Source organism: Nilaparvata lugens, chromosome 4 (assembly GCF_014356525.2).
Source record: "Nilaparvata lugens isolate BPH chromosome 4, ASM1435652v1, whole genome shotgun sequence".
Lineage (NCBI taxonomy): Eukaryota > Metazoa > Arthropoda > Insecta > Hemiptera > Delphacidae > Nilaparvata > Nilaparvata lugens.
In genome coordinates, this window is record NC_052507.1 from 43,905,852 (window position 1) to 43,927,270 (window position 21,419).

The 21,419-nt window shown below is 33.5% G+C and overlaps 2 protein-coding genes across 3 annotated transcripts in view; one reads left to right on the plus strand and one right to left on the minus strand.

The window, feature by feature from the left end:
• Positions 1 to 1,914: 1,914 nt before the first annotated feature.
• Positions 1,915 to 10,626, plus strand: LOC120351190. 2 transcript variants are annotated; one of them, XM_039427508.1, is made up of 4 exons: positions 1,915 to 3,030; positions 5,361 to 5,491; positions 8,883 to 8,957; positions 10,507 to 10,626. In XM_039427508.1, the coding sequence occupies exons 1-3, from the start codon at positions 2,474 to 2,476 to the stop codon at positions 8,951 to 8,953; spliced, it is 759 nt and encodes a 252-aa protein (XP_039283442.1). In that variant the 5' UTR covers positions 1,915 to 2,473; the 3' UTR covers positions 8,954 to 8,957; positions 10,507 to 10,626. The 2 variants fall into 2 exon arrangements, with proteins under 2 accessions (XP_039283442.1, XP_039283443.1); XM_039427509.1 differs by lacking the exon at positions 8,883 to 8,957.
• Positions 10,627 to 12,331: 1,705 nt separating this feature from the next.
• LOC111053946 (3-hydroxyisobutyrate dehydrogenase, mitochondrial) overlaps positions 12,332 to 21,419 on the minus strand; it is a 33,114-nt gene continuing 24,026 nt past the window's right edge. Inside the window, exons 2-7 of the mRNA XM_039427510.1 lie at positions 18,213 to 18,298; positions 17,575 to 17,765; positions 16,828 to 16,949; positions 15,148 to 15,358; positions 14,306 to 14,432; positions 12,332 to 12,529 (exon numbers count right to left, since the gene is read on the minus strand). Coding sequence (XP_039283444.1) covers positions 12,338 to 12,529; positions 14,306 to 14,432; positions 15,148 to 15,358; positions 16,828 to 16,949; positions 17,575 to 17,765; positions 18,213 to 18,298 — 929 coding nt within the window. The 3' untranslated portion in view covers positions 12,332 to 12,337. The remainder of the gene's footprint in view (positions 12,530 to 14,305; positions 14,433 to 15,147; positions 15,359 to 16,827; positions 16,950 to 17,574; positions 17,766 to 18,212; positions 18,299 to 21,419) is intronic.

The following is a 21,419-nucleotide window of genomic DNA, read 5'->3' on the forward strand; positions in this document are numbered from 1 at the left end:
TTATTTAGTAATTGTAGTATAGAGAATAGTAGTATAATTTAATATGACAGTAATGTAATAATTGGTCTTCTGAAATAAAAGAAGTCGGGAGTTGTAAAAAATACTCTTTTAATATCTTAACAATTATGATTTTTATCTTTTTTTATAGATAAATAACTGAATGATAGTCAATAAAAATGTCCAATGTAGAAAATGCTGAATTGATGATGACTGATGACAATGAATCTGGTGGTGGTGAACAATCCAATCCAGCCAACTGTCAGCTGAACACTTCTAACAGAACTCAGGTAAATAACCTTCGAATCTTTAATAATTTAATTCTCATTTTTAATTTTAAATAAGAATTGACTGTCCATTGTTGAATAAAAGTATTATTTATTTTTCTTAGTGATGTTGGTCGGGAATATTTTCAGATTATGATTTCCACTTAAGATCTGGGAATATTTCCCTGGCAAGAAAATTTGGGAAATAATAGGAATTTATGAATTGGCTTTGAAATCGTTCAAACTGATCAATTCCATTCACATTTAGCATGTCAATTAAAAATCATCAATACATTTATTTGACTTTACTTTGAGTGAACCAGTGATCACTTTATCGATTTAATATTGATATAATTAATTATGTTGCATTTCCTCAAAATGATAGAGATCCAACAAAACTTATCACATGCAAAACTTATATCATTTTTGGTCAAGGCTACCAAACTTCAAAGATTCTGAAAATCCACAAGTATTGAAAAGTACTTTAATCAAAATATCGATGGTCTCTTTACTGAAATTCCTTCACTATCGATTTTACTGGTCCAATCAAAGTAAAGTAAACCCAAATATTTTTGGGTTTTAAATTATTTTATGCTTCTTTTTCTAATTCTGGATTTTTCTGAGTATTAGATGTTTTATCATTATCATTATTCATTAGACTTCAGACATTATACTCTGTCCAGACAGGCATGAGCTCTGAAGGATTAGGCCGACCCTCCTACTACTCACACATACAAGCGCAGTCTCCTTTTGTGTGTGTGAGTAAAGGGACGATCTGCCTACCTGTATACTACGTAGTATACATAGTATATCAATGGCGCAGGTAGGCCTGGCGTGTGTGCCTGCGCGTGGGGGAGCGGGGGTCGGCTTAACCTTTCAGGGCTCATGGCAGTCTGGACAGACTATAAACATAAAACAGATTTAACTTTCAAGACATAACAGCAGCAATAACATACAGTAATGTTTGGAATGTAAAAACAGGCCATAATCGGTTGATTGGAACAGACATAATAATGGTATACAATTCAATGATTAGAAATAAGTGCGTATTCTTCCTTACAGCTATCATGAAATGATCATTCCATGAACTTAAATTCTTGAATTCTTAGATCTTTTTACAGTTTTATAAAGTTATTTTTTATTCTAATCATTTTCATATATCTTGTGAATTGCCAATTTATATTGGATTTTATTTTTAGTCATTTCACACAAAAATCATACATTCCCGGGAATTTATGAATTTTGGGAATATTTCCCTTGAATTCCATGAGGATATTTCCTTGATCGTAAATTCCTCGGTATTTCATATCAGTAATATTGTGCTTGACAAAATTTTTTTTGAATCGTGTAGTCTTATTGTCATGACTAAGTTTAAAATTGTTATTCGTATGCAGATTATTGATGCGTGTTAATCAATATTAGATGGTTAATATTACCAATATAATTCTATTCAAATCATATTAAATTGTCATAATTCTGTTCTACCATATTTCATTCTCATAATGCATTGTAGTTTTAGTTATTCTTTATTGAACTATGTATTTCTGAACCAGAAACAGTTTTGGGCTGTAAGAGCCTGTTGTTTCCAAACCTGTATGTATGCTTTTTAAAAATAGAAAAATATTCAATCACGTCCCAACATGTAGGCTAATTTGAAGTTTCATATGATTAAAATTATTGATCTTTTCGAATCAACATTTAGCCATGTTTATGTATTATTGTAGTCCTTATTTCAAAATGGAATTGCGTTTTAGCTCACTCCTGACAACCGCCGCACCCAGTCATCGAACAGCTTGAGGTCCTATCGCAAGTATAACAGTGTTGATAACGACGATGACGAGGATGATAACACTAAGGTTGTGAATAGGTCTCAGGACTCGGATGATTATAATATCGAAGTTGATGATGGGTTGTTTAGAGTGGCCGGATTCATTGACTCGGATGATGAGAGGTTAGAAGTGGATTTGGACATTGTGAAGGCGGCTTTCAAGAACAGCCATTTGGAGAGACCGTTTGTCAACCTGTATACAATACCGAGTCTCACACACGATAGAAGAGATATCACCATTTTGTTGACGGAATCGTACAATAGTTGGTTGAAAGGTTATAAAGCGATAAATGCTATAGAACAAGAACAACAGCAGCAGCCGAAGCAACAGCCGATTGCTGAGAAAGCGTCGCCGGTTCCGAAGCAATCGTTCGCTGAGAGAATGAAAGATAAAACAAATGTGACAACGCCTCCTAAACAGGAGGAAAAAGAGTTGTATGTTCAGTTGATTGATATCAACAGCAGCCCCCGGTTGAATGAAAACAAGAGCACTAGGGAAGAAAGTTTGAACAATACCACACACAGCATTCCATCCCCTGTGTCCGAGAAAGAAGAGAAGATCTTCAATAAAGCGCAAGATTTCCCAGACCTGTATAGTAGAACGAATTCGGCTGCGAAAGGATTACGCTCCTCGCCAGCAACTTACAGCAATAAATCGCATTCATCGCCAAAGGAGTCGCCTCGAGCCAGCTCTTCCAACATTGTTGTCGAAATAACCACTGAAGAAAAGTGGAATCCGAGCACAGGGGCGTGGTCGAGCAATCGCAGACCTAGACAGAAGCAGTCCAACAACGACGTGAATAACCCTACTAACGACCAGCAGGTGAATGCAGGTGCAGAAGACGAGAAGGTGCAATGTCCCATTTGCCAGCGCAGCTTCTCCAAGTCCAAAGTCGAGACCCATGCTTCTATGTGCTTCCAGTTTCCAATGGAGACTAGGTCAGTTCCACCTCTTATTTCAAGCGTAAATTACTTGTATTTTGTGTCTTTGAGTATCAAGTTAAAATAGGCTAACAAATTAGAATATTGAGCGACCTTGTTGAGTCGATTCAAATCTCATTTCATACGTAGAGATTGCACTTCATAACCTGTTGGCAAAGTCATGAGATAATTACAAATTGATTTTTTTCGGCCTTGAGATTGGCCTTCAGCCAGAGTGGAGGCCGAAAATAATATTTTTTATTTTAAGCTGTTGCTGTGTTGGTTCAAATCTGTCAGATCGGTCCTCATTCTGTCTGGCCGGCCGATGTTTATGTGTGAAGGAGCCTTAAGGCATGACATTTATTTAAAAGAAATTCAAGAAATCTATTGTTATTGAAAAAAATTAATTGTTATTTTCTTTGCGATGATAACAGGAGAGACACTGATGAAAGATAAGTAGACCAACCCTTTCCGCACCAGGCACACAAATAATGTAAATATATCAATGTGTAAGATATATCAAGTGAAAAGTGTAAATTTAAAGTATTGTGCTCACTATAACCTTAGTGTCCGGTTTCCCATTAGGGAACTTTGGACTATATACGGCGAGGTGGAACTACCCTTGCATCTCCCCACCATTCAGCCATACGCTAATAATAATAATGTGTAAGATCAACAGTAAAAAATAAAAGATGATTTTCCAATAAGTTAATATCATTGCCTGTTCAACATTTATTATTAGGATTCTAGACACTTCGTCTTTATTTTTTCCATTTAAGCCCTAAATGCAGTAGCGGCTCGTGATCTTTTAGCTTGAGGGTTCAACCTCATGATCTATTGGGGAGAAAGGTCAAGAGGATATAGAGTGTTGAGCATAATCAAGCGTAAAGGTAATCAATAATAATTTTAAGGAATTACCCCTCAAAGATTAAGCATATTTTCTACAAATATAGATTTTTTTGTCCTGTTCATATTTTTCTTGTTTGATTTTTACTTCGGGAGTTGGTCTACCATTATGATTTATTTTACACCTATCCTCAATATTAATAATGTTTGTATTTAACAAATACTGAACCTTATTATATTTCTTCATCAAAATGCTGTTACGGTAACATAATAAATTATATTCACACTCTCACTAAAATAAAATGGACACACTAGAAATACTTACGAATACACGAAACACACTAGAAAATACTTTTCTACAAGCAAAAACAATTATTTATATAACGAAAAATGCAGTGAAATCTATCACAACTGTATACAGTATATATATACCCGAAACCATATCGTATAACCTCAAAACTGTCACGCTTAGGCTACTCCTTGTTTACCGCTTTTTTACTGTTTACTGCCACCAAATTTAAATTTATTGGTTATAAGCAACTTCAAGATGGCACTGTATCCGTATCACGAATACTCTCACGATTCATTCCGAGGTTTACCGAATGCTTCACTTGCCTCGGCTAGGTTCGGCTACTCTCGGATGAACTCGTGCAAACTTGGTTCAGACAGGATTGTGAACCAGATTCGTGCTAGCGAACCGATTCCCCTCCTCCGTTCTACTACCTTACCCAGCCATGTTTTTGGGTTCACATCGGGGAATGAACACTGTTTCAAGCAAGTCACTCCGGGCTCTCAGGCACCGGCCGCAAAACATCTACGTTAAGTTTACGTAGATGAAAAATGTTGTGATGTATTTTCATGAGTATAAAATAAAAATATAATTATTTGAGTTGCAAATTAATCATTGTATAGGAAGTTGATTCAATTCTGGGGGTTCAATGAACCATTGAACACATAGGACGAGCCGCCACTGCCTAAATGTTATGATTTGTCTAAAAAAAACATTGAATAAATCAAGATTTATCAAAAAACAAGAATAGAGATCAAAGTTATAATAAATTTATAAAACATGATGTGATCTATCAGTGTTTTCTGCTACTTGGAGTCTGGCTGTATAAAAGTATAAGATGTGAAAATCATTGTTCAAATCAGATAACTTACGTGGTAAAGAAAAGTAAATTCGTATTTCTTTTGTTGGTGAAGAGTCCCTTTACTTTTTTACTGATATTAGGTCATTCATAGCCAACTAGAAATTGTGTAAGTTATCAATTTCGAGTTGGCCATGGTTAATCTAAATTTTGAAAATCTTTTGTCATCATCTTTTGCAAATCGTTATCATTTTTGTATCACATGGTGTGTGTATCTTTTGTACTATTTGGTTTCTACGGTTTTTTGTCTCTTATTTCATTGCATTTCCATTTTATGACTAATTTTCAATTACCTGTTGCCGTTTCATTGTACTCTTAATTCTCTACATCTAATTTTTCAAAATTTGTTTATAGGTCCAATAACCAGGAAACATTGACTAGTAGTAGAGATGCACCTGCAGACTTGAATAACAGTGTTGACTTGACCGAATCAGATGATGAGAACCATTGGGAGACGGTCAGAGCCAAGGCTAACAAACGTAAAGGTAAACAACTTCATTATACCTCTTGAATTTTTTCTCATTGAGATGCATAGTGAATATTCTTTTTGTTTGCAAGATTATTTCATATTTCATTTCATTTTTTTCATCCCACTGACCACCTATGAAAGGGGTATGAGGATTTGTCAATTATAATCTAAGTCGTCAATCTTTGCATTCTATAATGCAAAAAGAATTCCTCACTGGAATAAGGACAAACCTGCAACAATTCCTCCCTCACCTTAATTCTGAACTTTTCACCTGTAAGAGCTTTTATGCGTGTTGGCAATGAATTATAAAGCCGAATTCCTGCACTCTTTACCCCCCTCTCATACATACCAGTTCGATGAATGTCGTCTCTGAGGTTTTGTCTATATCTGGTATTGTATGAGTGGAACAACTCTCCTGTATTGAACCTATCTTTATTCCTATCAATAAAACAAAGAGCCTCTAAAATATATACACCTGGTAGTGGGAGAATCTTTAACTCTTTGAAATAATCTCTACAACTTGCTCTAATAGATTCACCCACCATCACTCTAACTGCCCACTTTTGAATCCTAAATATATGTATTGCATGAGTTGAATTGCCCCAAAATATAACACCGTATGAAAGAAGAGAATGGAACACAGCAAAATAAACACTTCTAAGCGTTCCTGCATCCAGCAATTTCTTCACGGTTCTAAGAACAAATACTGCTGAGTTTAGTTTGCTTTTTAGCTGGTCTAAATGAGGTCGCCAGGAGAGTTCAGAGTCCAGCACTACTCCAAGTACCTTTGCCTCGTTTGCTGAACCTATGTTTCCATCTCTCGTATCCAATACTGCTTCCCGAGCCGTCTTGAATGGAATCTGCATAGTCTTATTGTAATTTAGTACCAACATATTTGAGGCCAGCCATTTTTCTAGTTTCTGAAGAGCTCTTCTACTTTCAGATTCCATATCATGCTGACTGTTACTTTTCAATAAAATACTTACATCATCAGCGTATAAAACACAGTGTGCTGGCTCAAGGTGTGGTGGCGAGTCGTTAATATATAGAAGGAAAAGCAAAGGACCAAGGACTGATCCCTGAGGGACCCCACTCCTTGCCTGTAACCATTCCTACTGATACACAAAAGAGTGAGACTGTATTTCCACCCGCTGATGTCTCTCATCAAAGTATGATACGAACCACTTGAGAACCTTGCCTTCAAAACCATATAATTTCATCTTTTTCAATAAAATTTCAATGTTTACAAGATCGAAAGCTTTGGAAAGATCGGCAATCAGGCCACATACCCTGGATCCTCCATCCACAGAATTCAGCACTTCATTTATAAAAGAAAAAAGCGCATCACCTGTAGAAGTGCCGGGCCTGAATCCAAACTGTTTAGGGGACAGCAGTTTTAACTTGTTCAAGTACTTTCTTAATCTGTGGAGCACTAGGAATTCGAATATCTTTAGAAATACAGGTGGATTGGCAATCAGTCTGTGATTTTCAGGAAGCTTGTGGTTACCTTTCTTATAAATGGGGACTACCAAAGAATATTTCAAATTTAACGGTACACAACCGGCTTTCATTGATTCAATAAAGATATAAGTCAGAGGTTCAATTATATGTTCGGCTGTTTGCTTTACTAGATAGTTTGAAATATTGTAGTGATCATAGGATTTTTTATTTTTTAATGATTTAATTATCTTTCTGAGTTCTGTTCTACTTATTGGATCAAATTCTTTCAAGTGGAAAGTGCGCGACACTGCTAAAGAACTTTAAAAATTCATCTACTTCAGTATATTTACAGATAGATTGTTGTATTTTCAGAGGAGTATTTATAAAATAATTATTTAGTAAATCTGCAGCTTCTTTGCCTCCTTTTATAATTCCAGTATCATTGGCTATGTTTGTTTCTAATGTTGGAGCGGTACTCTTTCCTGTCTCAGTCTTAACTAGTTTCCATATTGCTCTTGTTTGATTTGAAGATTTTTTTATAAATGTACTAGCGGCAATTTTTTTGGCGGCATTCAGGACCTTTCTATAAGTAGTTTTATAAATTCTAAAAAAAGGATTCTAAGTTAAAGTATTTTATACCTGACGATGTAATTAAGTGAATCATAGTACCCATAGTACCTACCGATGATGGCATTTTCAATAACAAGCTCAGTGTCTTCAATCTGTCTCTAGATATCCTAATACCTTGAGTAATCCACGATAGCTTATCTATTTTTCCCCTGCCCACTGATCTTTCTGGAACATATTGATTACAGTGACCTATATAGGAGTTCATGAAGCTATTGAACATCGTATCGACATCTGTAGAATTGTAAACAGAGCGCCAGCATTTTTACATTTTTTTGATTAATTACTCTGTACTTTTTACATCCAAATGGTAACAATCGGAAGATATTGTTGATCAAAAACCAAAATTTATCAAAATTGATTTTTTTCTTCAAATTTCACTCATTTTTGAAAAATCGTAACTCAGTACACATTGGAGATAGAGAGTTCCGAATGATCTCATTTTATAATCTAGAAAGAAGGCGAGAGCAGATTTTTCTGTCCGATTACGAGATTTGGCAGAAATAGCTGAAAACTGGATAATGAGCCGAAAATACGAGGTTTTTGGGCCAGCCTGTATCTAGCACAAGGAGATTTTGCATGAAGAAATTGGTTCTGGTTTTCTCTTATGTACCCAAATAATATATTAAAAAATCAGAACTACAATATAAATTGCATGCACCAATGTACATAGTGACTAGACTATAAGTAACCCAAGTACATATCAAACATCAAACTTTTTCCATCTAGTCTTTTTTCTTCAACGCGCTTCCAGACTTTACCTATTTTACATTTGTAAGCCCACGTGAACATCATTTGGATTGTTCTGTATTATCCCTTGAGCTATTTTTTTCAAATCATTCTCAGAACTGATCTGATAGCTGAGAACGTATTTTAGAGGGTTTTCTTTAAAAATAATAGCTCTCAAAATTTGAAATAGTGAAACATTTCCTTATGACATTGTAAGTGGATAGAAATTTAAAATGTTTTATTGACTTCGGATAAACATTAGTTTCAAGCTATAGTTTAATGATAAGTTTACCATGGAGATTTTATTTGTATAAAGTCTATACACTATTGTTAATACAGAGATTTTATTAATTATATGCAGTCTCTACTTGTAGATAAAATACTTATTGAAATAAATGCATTTCAGCTTCAATGCACGTTGACTTGATCGATTGATATTTCATTATTTGGTTCTTTGAAATCTCAGTATCGGCAGAAAAATACCTTCAGAAGACTGAGAAAGTTGAACTTGACTCAATAGTTGGATAATTTTTCGGAATAAATTTTCTTATAGCACGCTCATTTACATTCCAGTCAAAAACCTAAACTTCTGTGTTGTTTTCTATATCTAGGATGGAGTGACGATGATGATACCAATGGAACTGATATACATGTGAAACGAGCATGTCGTAAAAAACTATAACTTGGTATTAAATAAGTTATCTGGCTAAAATTCTCTCTGTGATTGTAAAATATAAAAAGTTGTTAATTCATTACCTCATTGGAGATTTCAATCTAGTTAGTTATTAAGCGCTACAGATAAGACTGAATAGATTGAACTGTAACATGAATTCAAACATAAACAATACTCAAGTAGTATTATGAGTATACAATAATCATGTAGTAATCGTCTATGGAACAATGAATAGTTTACCTTGGTTCACTCAATTCAGTGAAAAATGTCCATTTAGAAATGCAGCAATGCAGCATTAATAAATCTGTTCATATTCATCAAATATGATTAAAAAATTTCTTTATTTCATTTGAAAGTTAGAGTCATTTAGTTTTATGAACGAATAGCACTGTAGATTGATAAACCCTTAGTTACAAGCGGTTGGTATGAGAGATCAAAAATAAATATTTAGTTATGTAAATTCTGTGAGTTAAAATTAAATATTTAAATTCTGCGAGTAGCATCACTGAATCCAGTGTCCTAATAGGCCTGCCCTCCTAGCTATTGTCTCCAGATAGTTGTCCAACATTTTGCGGTGTTTCTATGGTGACTCTTGATCTATGAGATTAAAATGCAGAGTATTTTTTTATTTTGTCAAAGCAGTATTTTTTTTATTCATTTGCCTTATTATAAGAATAGGCTTTATCTTTTTATAATTCATTGATCATAACTTCCCTATTGCCCTAACTTCGCTTTCTAGGAAAATAAAGGCAGTCATTCAATTCAATTCAATCATGTACTTATAGTAGCCTACAATATAGACTTTTTGACCTCACATATCAACCGCGTGTCAAATGAAATGTACAGTTTCGCTTCACACAGAATGTAAATACGAGTATTTGGTGCTTTACCATTTGAACTACAGTATTCCGTGCTATTCATATTTAAAAAAATCAAGAGTATTACATATTTGTTGAAATATTAATGAAAATTATGATTTGTAGAAGAGTGGTCTGTCCGAGCATGGCGTATTATATCATATGATGGAAAACAACCATCTGTAACTGAGGGATAGTAATAATGTATTTTCACTGTAAATTATGAGTTGTATAGGCTCTCCAAATTTCTCAACATTCCTATTCAGTAAGAGAGATGAGCAAAAACTGAGTGATATTTGAAATTTGTCGTTGATCTACATGGTATATAATTTGTATAACAAATATATACAATTATATACAATTTGTATAACTTATAAATTATGTTGAAAACCAAAAATACTGGGATTGCATTTGTTATTTTTGGGTTGCATTCCAAAACATTTTAATAATATTTTATGTTTACTTTTTACCTAACTAACTGCAATACAATGTGTCTTCCCAGTGTTCAAATTTTATCTGTAAGCAGCACTTATTTCCTTTAAAAGAATAAAATCAGGATAATATCTTGCTAAAATTATAATTTATAAGTAACTTTCAATATATTCTATACCTGTTTATCTACAATTCTCAGGGAACTGTCAAGTAATAGTAAACTGTTAATAGTAAATACCTTATGGTTAATTTTGTATTTCTCTTATTTTTCAGGAAATTGAATCAATAAAATGATTTAAATGGAATTTTACTTGCCAGGCTAGATCCTCCATATTTTATGTATTAATTGTAAAGTGTATAAATAAAGATCTGCTATATTGAACACCAATCTTATTCTAATGTTTGATTTCATTTCAATTTGACTCGTGATTTTCTTATCATGTACGGTATCAATACTTGAGTATCTTATCAGGAAAACAATTCCATTTCGCTCATTCTTAGATGAATGCAATGTATTTTGCCAATTGATTTGTTTTGAAATAATATTCAGCAATGAATTTACTCTTTCCTAGTTAATTATGGATGGATTAAACAAAACGTAAAATTAATTGAAAATCATAACTACCTTCCAGCAGTCACGCTGTTGTAAAAAGTACAACAGTGTCAGTTTTTTTGTTGCACAAACTATTGAATGGTTTGGTGTCAGTGAATGAGTCCCCTATGCATCCCAAAACTTTTCCCCCATCACTCCACTGAGTTGCAGTATCAACCGAGCAATGGTTCAGTCTTCAGGTGCCATTTAGTCGCGACAATGCATAAGTCGTACTGTGCATAAGATAGGGAAAGACTGTATACGGGGACTGTAAACGAACCAATAACACAGAATTGATGGCTTTGCTTTGATGTACCTTATTGGGCTATGAAATGGTAATCATTCAAATGTTCATAGGCGTAAGGTAATCCAAGAAGATGGAGAAAGTAATTATATAATTAATTAATATGTTTTGACAGTAAACAGAGTGCATAACACTTGGAAAATTGGATGTTGAACAAAATACAACACGCGACTGCTCGTGTGATTGAGTAGGGCGCGACTACCGGAAGGTTAATGATTGATTTAATAGTAGGAAAGTTGAATTCTATATCTTTTAATAATTTTCTGATGAGCGTCATGCATCACGAGCCACTGCTCGAGTATTAATCACCATTTCATTGTTAATTAGTATATATTTATATCAATTATTTTTTGTATTTCAAAGTATATTATCATCAATTTTTGCATACATTAAACCCCATATACTAAGAGTACGGTATTGTTATAAATGATCTATTTTTACTTTCTGCTGTGACACTTAAGGACCAATAGTTTAAAAATAAAAACGTGTTTGATATTGCATTATATTCTGCACAATAAACATATTCTCTTCAAGTATCCATAATTAAATACGTTATTGGAACATATTCTCTTCAGTTCAAATGTTTGTCGTTTTCATCTATTTACATTACCATTTATTTCCCAAATTCGTTTGTTTGATTAACTCTTATGGCAAATCGTATTCGTCACTCGATAGTTACATTTGCTCGATTTCTCCATTTAATGAACACAACAAATCAGATATGCTTTAGCAAATAGTAGGCTAATAACCAGTACCATAGCATGGATTCTTGTTGTCCAAAACAAGATTTCACCAATGGACTCTTCTTGATAACAAATTTGAAAGTAATTTCATGAAATTTGAATTTTCAAAATAATTTTCCAACAAAAATGTTTAAAATCTATGCTTAAAATCGCGTTAAAGTAATATCTTTCTTAATGATCACATTTAGGGAGGTATTTATAAAATATTCTTGAGAACGTTATTAGGCAAACACTCTTGTTGCTAAGATGCTTGCTCAGCAAGTTAGCTTATTTTATGTTGTTATAGACCTCAACTGCGAGTGTTTGGTTATGAATGTTCTTTAAACTAAGTACTTCCCTGAATACCTAATTACCAAAACCGGTCTGTAAGCTTCTTTCAATGCTCCTCGTTTTTGTAACACTTCTCTAATATTTGGCAAACGAGTAGAAAATGGATTACAAATAAGGAGCACTTCACTGTTTTTCTTATACTTTTCCTTTACTTTCATTCAGAAACTTGTACATGATTGAAAAATCACGATCTGCATACTGCCCCTTACAAATTTCTTTGTAGAGCTCGAAAACCTTGTTTCCCAAAGGGACACTGCTAGACGTCCTCTTGGCTAGTTCAACTGCAAGACTCAGGTCTTTGGTAATGAGTTTGGAAGCAAATCCACCCTGAAAATTAATTCATCAAACTGATATTGACGAAAAACGAGTTTTCTGTATAAAAAACATAAATTAATTCGTTTAATATTATTGACATTGCAAAACTTCTTAATTAAAATTGATAACACTGATTGTATTGTCAATTCCTCTTTTTATTGAATAAAAATTGGAATGTATAATATAATCAGGGTTTTTATTGGTACAGGATGGTGTTCAATTCTAATTTTTACTTTCCTTGCCCTACTACCATAGGTAAGGAAAGTATTGCTTTCCAAAAAAATTAAGGTACCCCAATTTCAAGTTTTCTATACGTTTCAAGGTCCCCTGAGTCCAAAAACATGATTTTTGGGTGTTGGTCTGTGTGTGTGTATGTCTGTGAACACGATAACTCCATTCCTAATTAATCGATTGACTTGAAATTTTGAACTTAAGGTCCTCATACCATGAGGACCCGACAATAAGAAATTCAATAAAATTCAATTCAAGATGGCGGATAATTACGAAAAAACCATGTTTTTCACGGTTATCTCGAAGACGGCTCTAACGATTTTCTTCAAATTTATACTATGGATAGCTACTCATAAGCCCTATCAACTGACATGAGTCTCATTTCTGGGAAAATTGCAGGAGCACCGTAATATTCTTGAGAAAAATGGCGGATAATTACTAAAAAACCATGTTTTTCACGATTTTCTCGAAAACGGCTCTAACGATTTTCTTCAAATTTATACAATGGTTAGCTATTTATAAGCCCTATCAAGTGACATGAGTCTCATTTCTGGGAAAATTGCTGGAGCTCCATAATATTCTTGAGAAAAATGGCGGATAATTACTAAAAAACCATGTTTTTCACGATTTACTCGAAAACGGCTGTAACGATTTTCTCGAAAACGGCTATAACGATTTTCTTTAAATCTATACCATGGATAGCTATTTATAAGCCCTATTAACTGACATGAGTTTCATTTCTGGGAAAATTGCAGGAGCTCCATAATATTCTTGAGAAAAATGGCGGATAATTACGAAAAAACCATGTTTTTCACGATTTTCTCAAAAATGACTTATTTATTTAATGAGTCATGACTTATTTAATTAATGACTGATTTATTTCAAATTCATACTCTGTATAGTTATTTATCAGCTCCATCAACTGGCATGAGGAAACTAATGGGGTCCACCCCATCCTTGAGAAATGGACTTTGTAAATTCCTTCTCGTGCATGAGGTAGGTAGGTAGAGCAGTTTATAAAAAGAACACATACCGTAGTCGAGATATTTCATCTGTAGAACAGCTGTTTTGACGACTTAAAAAAATCATCGAATTTCACAATTTACACCAAAGACCTTAAAGAGATAAAATATGCATCTTTAAGGTCTTTGATTTACACATAGGAAGATGTACTCTGAAAACAATTATATATACACATATACAGGTAGTCTGATCGTAGTTTCAAATATGTTGCCGCCAATCGTCATTATGTTATTCCTCTAAATTATTCTCGTTTAAGAATGAGGCTTACAGTTCAATGAGCAAGGAAAGTTGTGTGAGTGTACCACACCAGATTTTTATTGGTGGTTACAGTAAGTACACACTCCGATGAGTATTTTATTTTATTATACTCTTCGCTGAATGAAGTTTTTGAGGGCTCCAAATGTTATTGGTTTATTAAAGCATACACCTTGGGGAAAAATGTTGTTCCACAGAGCGCTATTTTGGACCGCATGACATGAACCGAATGAAATGTCTCAAACATGGATAAACATGAATGAATTATTATGATGGTACCTGATAATCTTTTGAACTTGGAGATGTTTCAAGGATTCCAGGTACTGGATTGTATACTTCGGATGCCCAACATCGGCCGGAACTACTGTTTATTACAGCCGACAGCAATTTAGGATCCAACCCAAACCTGTAAAAAGCACTCAATAATTTAGTTTAATTATGCCTAATCCATGCTTTAGTCATTTTTAAGAGTGTTAATTGCTTTGTTCTAAATCAGCGTGTTGTCAAAGCACAGTATTTTATCACGGTATTACGTTGATAAGCAACATTATAAAATGAATACCGTAGTTAATTGTAGGCTTCTTAATTTAAAATTATTGTTATTCTCGTCAGCCATTTATTAGGCTAGCCTACCTACTATAAGTTATGTGAAACAAAATAAAATCTCAAACTTTATAAGAATTTATTCTATGGATAAATTGGTTATTTGAAAGAGAACACGTTATTCATGCTAAGTTCAATTAAGCTATATTATATTATAAATATTATTTAATAATGGGTTTTAGTAGCCTACCTATTCGATTGTCCACATCCGACTACAGTCGCATCTTGACAATAGTTATTTGACAGACAAAGGTAGACTAGCCCAAGGATTACGTTTAAAACTGCATGTTGAGACGGGCCAAGAGGTTAGAGCGTTACGTCACACTCTATAGCCGGCTGCGTTCTCCACGCGTCTTATGGTCTTATGTAACCTACATTATAACGAAGCATAGCTCTGTGAATTGTATTCACAAGGCTGATAAGACATCAGTGCCTGAGGAGGCCAAGCTTTACTCTAGGCTCAAATTGAATAAAACCAGTAGATTTAGTCAATTTCGTTATTGAGATTAATCACTTACCCAACTCCAAGATTCAGACCCTCGGAAACAGCTCCCATGCTTATTCCCAAAATCATATTGTTGCAAATTTTAGCAGCTTGACCCGATCCATATTTCCCACAGTAGAACATTTTCTTGCCCATTGCTTCAAGGATTGCCTCCAATCGGCAAACTTCGTTTTCAATTCCACCCACCATAAATGTTAATTGAGCGTTCTCGGCGGCCATAACACCTGAAAACACACTATCTTATAATACGGTAGTTGATTGTATAATATTGCTTATAACTGTAGAAGTGAATAATTCTAATGAATAGGCAACATGAACTTACCGTAGAATAATATCTAAAGTGATTGTTTTAGACTAATTGAAAACTTCTATCCATCCATGAAATTAATAGAAACGCTTTTTAGACTATTGAAATTGATTTATTCTTATTCTACAGTATTTATAATAACTTAGTCTAACTGTTTTATAAGGTATTGTTGAATAAATAATGTTATACTGATTTTTTCATGATCTTCAGCTCAAACTCTTCCTATTTCCAATCCTTGAAAAGTATTTTCCACTTTTATAGTCTAAGGCCCGGTTGCACAAAAGCCGGTCAAGTTTTAACACTGATTAATTCCACGACAACCAATCAGAGAAGCCGTCTTATCCCACAAATAACTGTGACACTATCCCACAGTGACATTAAAATTTAACCGGCTTTTGTGCAACCGGGCCTAAATGTGCGTACAGAGTTAAGCTGGATTCGCACATAACAGTGAAAATGTAATTCCCACTAGTTTTAATATGACTATTCCCACTCAGCCCGGCCGAGTGAATATGAATAATCTCATTAGAACTTATATAAATTTCACTGTCACTGTTGTGTGTGAATCCCAGAATCCAGTCTAATGCGCATGCGCCACCAACAAAAGCGTCCATAAGTTTCATCTTATGTGTTGATGAATTGATTTTATAAAAGCATATGAGCTTTCACATCATTAGGTACTTTATCTGTATTTAATCAACTTTGTATAGCCTATAGATTCTCAAATCAAAACAATAATCGTCATCAACTCTACAATAATAGTAAGGTCACAAAAAACAGTTTAGTGGGCAGGTTTGTGAAAATGCAAACAGACCCAAATATTCTGAGGGTAGGCCTACCTCAGGATATCCTTACCACTTGATGCACCTTTGGGGGCCGCGTATAGTGACCGATTCGAAATCGCGGATGTAGCATTTTATTAAAACGGCCATAGAATGATTACCATCGATAATAGAGACCTCTAGTAAACGTGACTTGGATCACAATAAATTGTACTACAAAGTTTGTCATCAAACATTCTCACCTAAAACAATTTTAGCCAACAAAATTTTTTTTCCAGAGTGTATTTATTCTATACATCTATTACAGCGATGGTGAAAGTTACAGAATAAAATTTCGTAGAAATGTAATTCATGATCTATTCACGATTATTTTAAACTCTTACAATCATTTGTTACTTGAAGTCAGTAAGTAACCCTACTATTACTGCTATTAGAATTGAATTATCACATTACATGTTTTTTATCATGAATATTGATAATTTCCTCAACTTCAATGTATTATTTGGACATCTTTAGGTCAGTTGACATTTTTAGTTTTTGTCAATAATACTGGATTTGGCTTAATAGAGGATGAGAATCAATAATTTGACCAAAAATAATTTACCTCCTGATACAGGTGCGTCAAAAAACACTAGTCCTTGTTTCTCTGCTAATGTACCAACAGCCTGCGGAACTTTGGGATCTACTGTACTGGAATCGATCAGTGTTGCGCCTTTTTTTGCATTCCTACACAAAAGTTTGTGGAATTAATAACAATTATTTGAAGTAATTATATTCATTTTTTACAATCATTCATTTATAAAACATATATAAACTCTCTTGTGAATCAAACTTGTAATTTTCATATTACTGTATTAAAAAAACGTAAAATAAGCTCAAACTGAACTCCAATTTTTATCTGCTATAACTTCTCACCCACTAACAATAATTATAATATAAGCAATGTTATTATAGGTTTGTATAAAGAAATATTAAAGCTCATCAACCACATATTATTAGACGTCGTTTTAAGGGAAGACCTATAAATAAGAGAGAATAATAAATTCTCAATAAATAACTTAATGACTAATGATTCAAGTCCATGATATTCACATCTCTTTGTAAGTAGATTGGTATATAGTAGTGAAGATATAATAATTATGATAGTAGTATTAACATCAATCTGTTCATTTCAACTGGTTCCAACTAATTGAAAGTGTAAAACACCTTTTTCTTTGCTCAACATTGATTGGAAGCATATGTAGTGCTTCTAATACCATTTTGGATGATATTCTAAAATGATTGAATACAATTATAAAAAATGCTATTCCACCCAATATAAGTGGAACGTTCAACTTGAAACTCTGCTCACTTTATTATTCCGTCATCACTTGAATAAACCTGCATAACGCTATCATTGTCGGGAAGCATTGTGACCACAGAGTCCACTTTCGATGAGAGCTCAGCTATGCTGCTTGCAATGTTCACATTCACTCCTTCCCCACCGCTGCTGACACTCTCTGCTGCACTGCTATTGCTGTCGTAAGCAACTATATTGAACCCCTGCAAAATCAGTAAAACTCTCAATGATCCCATACATCAAATTCACTCACTTTTTTAATTAAATTGTTGATTCAATGTTTTAACCAACAAATACATAACTATATTGAGTTTTAATTGGATTAATCAATTTCAAAATTAATAATTTTTAATAATTATAATTTTTGTAATCATATTGTAGAAATATGTACCTATTATTGTAACTTTTGGCAATAAATTCAATTCAACAATATTCATATGATTCAATATGAAATTATTAATACTATACTGTAACTTCAGTTTCAGCATGTTTTCAACAATTTATTGTGTTCTCTTTTGTTAACGATCATGTAAAACTTATTGGGATGTTTGGATAAAAATAGTTGAAGATTTTTCTTTTCTTTTAAGAAATAGAATAATCTTCAAGAAATAACAAAACCGATTAGAGATAAGATTTTTATTCGACCTTACCTTCTTAACAAGGTTTCTTGCCATGTGCTTCCCCATGTTACCCAAACCGATAAAACCCACAGTTGAGTTGCATCTTCTTGTCATTTCTGAAAAAATAATAAATATCACATCAAGCAGGCGTGTTTATACTTTGCAAAAAGGAAACTACAGCTCATTACGATTTATGGTTTGAAAAAATCTAATATAGTATTAATATACCTTTTATATAAAAGACAATAATATTATTCAAGTCTTTCTATAAATTAATTTAATTTTATTGGAGTCTCATCACATCTGCCCTCAAAAAGTACAGCTATTCAATTATTGGACAGTATTCTTATTTGTTACACAAAAGTAGCTCTAAATGATTTGCATGTGTGTTGGAACTCCACTGTAGGCTACATTAATATCAATTGGTTCTGTTCCTATGTAAACCAATTATACGTATTATTAAGGTTCTATAGAAGATTTTAGATTAGATAGAAAGAAAGGCACTTTTTTGTCTTATTTCAAACATGCACAAAAATACCCAAATAGGCTGAATAGTCTCGATGTATTTTTTATTGCCTACCAGGTGCAAGGATAAAACGAGTGATTGAAATCTATATGAAACAATAATTATACTATTTATTTTGTCTTTATAATGGCGAAAACGAATGACTTCGGTGATCCTGGTCCTCTTATTGTGATGGAGGAAGTTGATCTGATTGACGCTGCAGATAGCAACACAAATAAAGGAAATACAGTACTATGGTACCTGCTCTGAATGGTGACTGCTTTATTATCCTTTCGGTATCCAGAATAAAACTTCAAAGGAAAAAGGTAAGATCAACTTCTTGAATTCAAGTTGCTCAATATCATTGTTAAAAACTCATTCAATTTTTCTGGGAAAGAGACATATATGCTTTTTCTGGCAGGATTTTGATTTTTTATGGGTGTGCATGATTTTTTCGCGGATTTCGATTTTCTTTTGGGGCATGATTTTTCTGGCTTGATTAATATATTTTTTATTTATTCATTTTTTGGGAGGGCAGGATTTTAATTTTGGGAGCATAATTTCTCTTGTGTGATTTTGATTTTTGGTACGGTAATTATAGTTTTTCCAACAGGACTTTGATCGTTGGGAGACATAGTTCATCCAGTGAGATTTTTGAGGATAGCCTCATGTTTTTCCTAGTGGATTCTAATTTTTGATGGGGAGAGTTGATTTTCATGGAAAAATTTGATTTTTTTTAGATGCATGATTTCTCCAGTAGGATTTATCTTTGTGAGATTTTAACCAATAAATAGAGGAAAATTGAAGCAATCAAAAGTTTAATGACGAACAGTTTTGGGCTTAAAATTTATTCATTTTCCAATTTAATTTCTTCATCCATTTGTTTCAAATTTCTTACAGAAAATATGCCTTTAAAGATAATTATAATATCACTACCCTAGTTGGGCATCTCTGTATCTTGTGACAACACTCCTGTACATCAATACTCATCAGACTTCCTCCACCAAGAGAGGTGAACAAGAACATGCTCACAGAACAAGAAATATCGACGTATCCAGATGTAGACTTTTCCAAATAAGTAAAGGACTGTTTTCTGCATGTCAAGGAAGATATCAGCTTTTCTTCAAATTGTACGGTACGATAACTGTTTCAGAATTTTTTATTGCCTACCAGGTGCAAGGATAAAACGAGTGATTGAAATCTATATGAAACAATAATTATACTATTTATTTTGTCTTTATAATGGCGAAAACGAATGACTTCGGTGATCCTGGTCCTCTTATTGTGATGGAGGAAGTTGATCTGATTGACGCTGCAGATAGCAACACAAATAAAGGAAATACAGTACTATGGTACCTGCTCTGAATGGTGACTGCTTTATTATCCTTTCGGTATCCAGAATAAAACTTCAAAGGAAAAAGGTAAGATCAACTTCTTGAATTCAAGTTGCTCAATATCATTGTTAAAAACTCATTCAATTTTTCTGGGAAAGAGACATATATGCTTTTTCTGGCAGGATTTTGATTTTTTATGGGTGTGCATGATTTTTTCGCGGATTTCGATTTTCTTTTGGGGCATGATTTTTCTGGCTTGATTAATATATTTTTTATTTATTCATTTTTTGGGAGGGCAGGATTTTAATTTTGGGAGCATAATTTCTCTTGTGTGATTTTGATTTTTGGTACGGTAATTATAGTTTTTCCAACAGGACTTTGATCGTTGGGAGACATAGTTCATCCAGTGAGATTTTTGAGGATAGCCTCATGTTTTTCCTAGTGGATTCTAATTTTGATGGGGAGAGTTGATTTTCATGGAAAAATTTGATTTTTTTTAGATGCATGATTTCTCCAGTAGGATTTATCTTTGTGAGATTTTAACCAATAAATAGAGGAAAATTGAAGCAATCAAAAGTTTAATGACGAACAGTTTTGGGCTTAAAATTTATTCATTTTCCAATTTAATTTCTTCATCCATTTGTTTCAAATTTCTTACAGAAAATATGCCTTTAAAGATAATTATAATATCACTACCCTAGTTGGGCATCTCTGTATCTTGTGACAACACTCCTGTACATCAATACTCATCAGACTTCCTCCACCAAGAGAGGTGAACAAGAACATGCTCACAGAACAAGAAATATCGACGTATCCAGATGTAGACTTTTCCAAATAAGTAAAGGACTGTTTTCTGCATGTCAAGGAAGATATCAGCTTTTCTTCAAATTGTACGGTACGATAACTGTTTCAGAATATTTAATTCGACAGTGACAATGGAAAGATTTATTACAGCGTGAGTGAGTTTCTGAACAACTTAAGTATGTAACCTATCCTCAACGCCGACTTTAATCTTGCCAATCATTTTTAATATTTAAGTTTCTATTATATTTTTGACACTTGGTCAAGATGAGCTGACTATTTAGTGGTTATGTGTTTATGAGGAAATCCATCTAGGGATGTCTGGGCATTGATCAAGGAATTTGAAAATGAAACATTTAATAATTACACAAATCCCAAAATAGACTGTACCGTACCATACTTTTCTGCCAATGAACACTACTTATAGAACATTGTAACACTTATTAGAACTCGTCTTTAATCTCTTCTATTAATATTTAGGCCTTTATATAGGTCTTAATGCTAAATTCCGCTACCCTTACCATATTAAAGTGCCTTCACGTTCTTTAATATGATATTAATTTATACGGACCCTAAATATTTGTAAAATGAGTACCG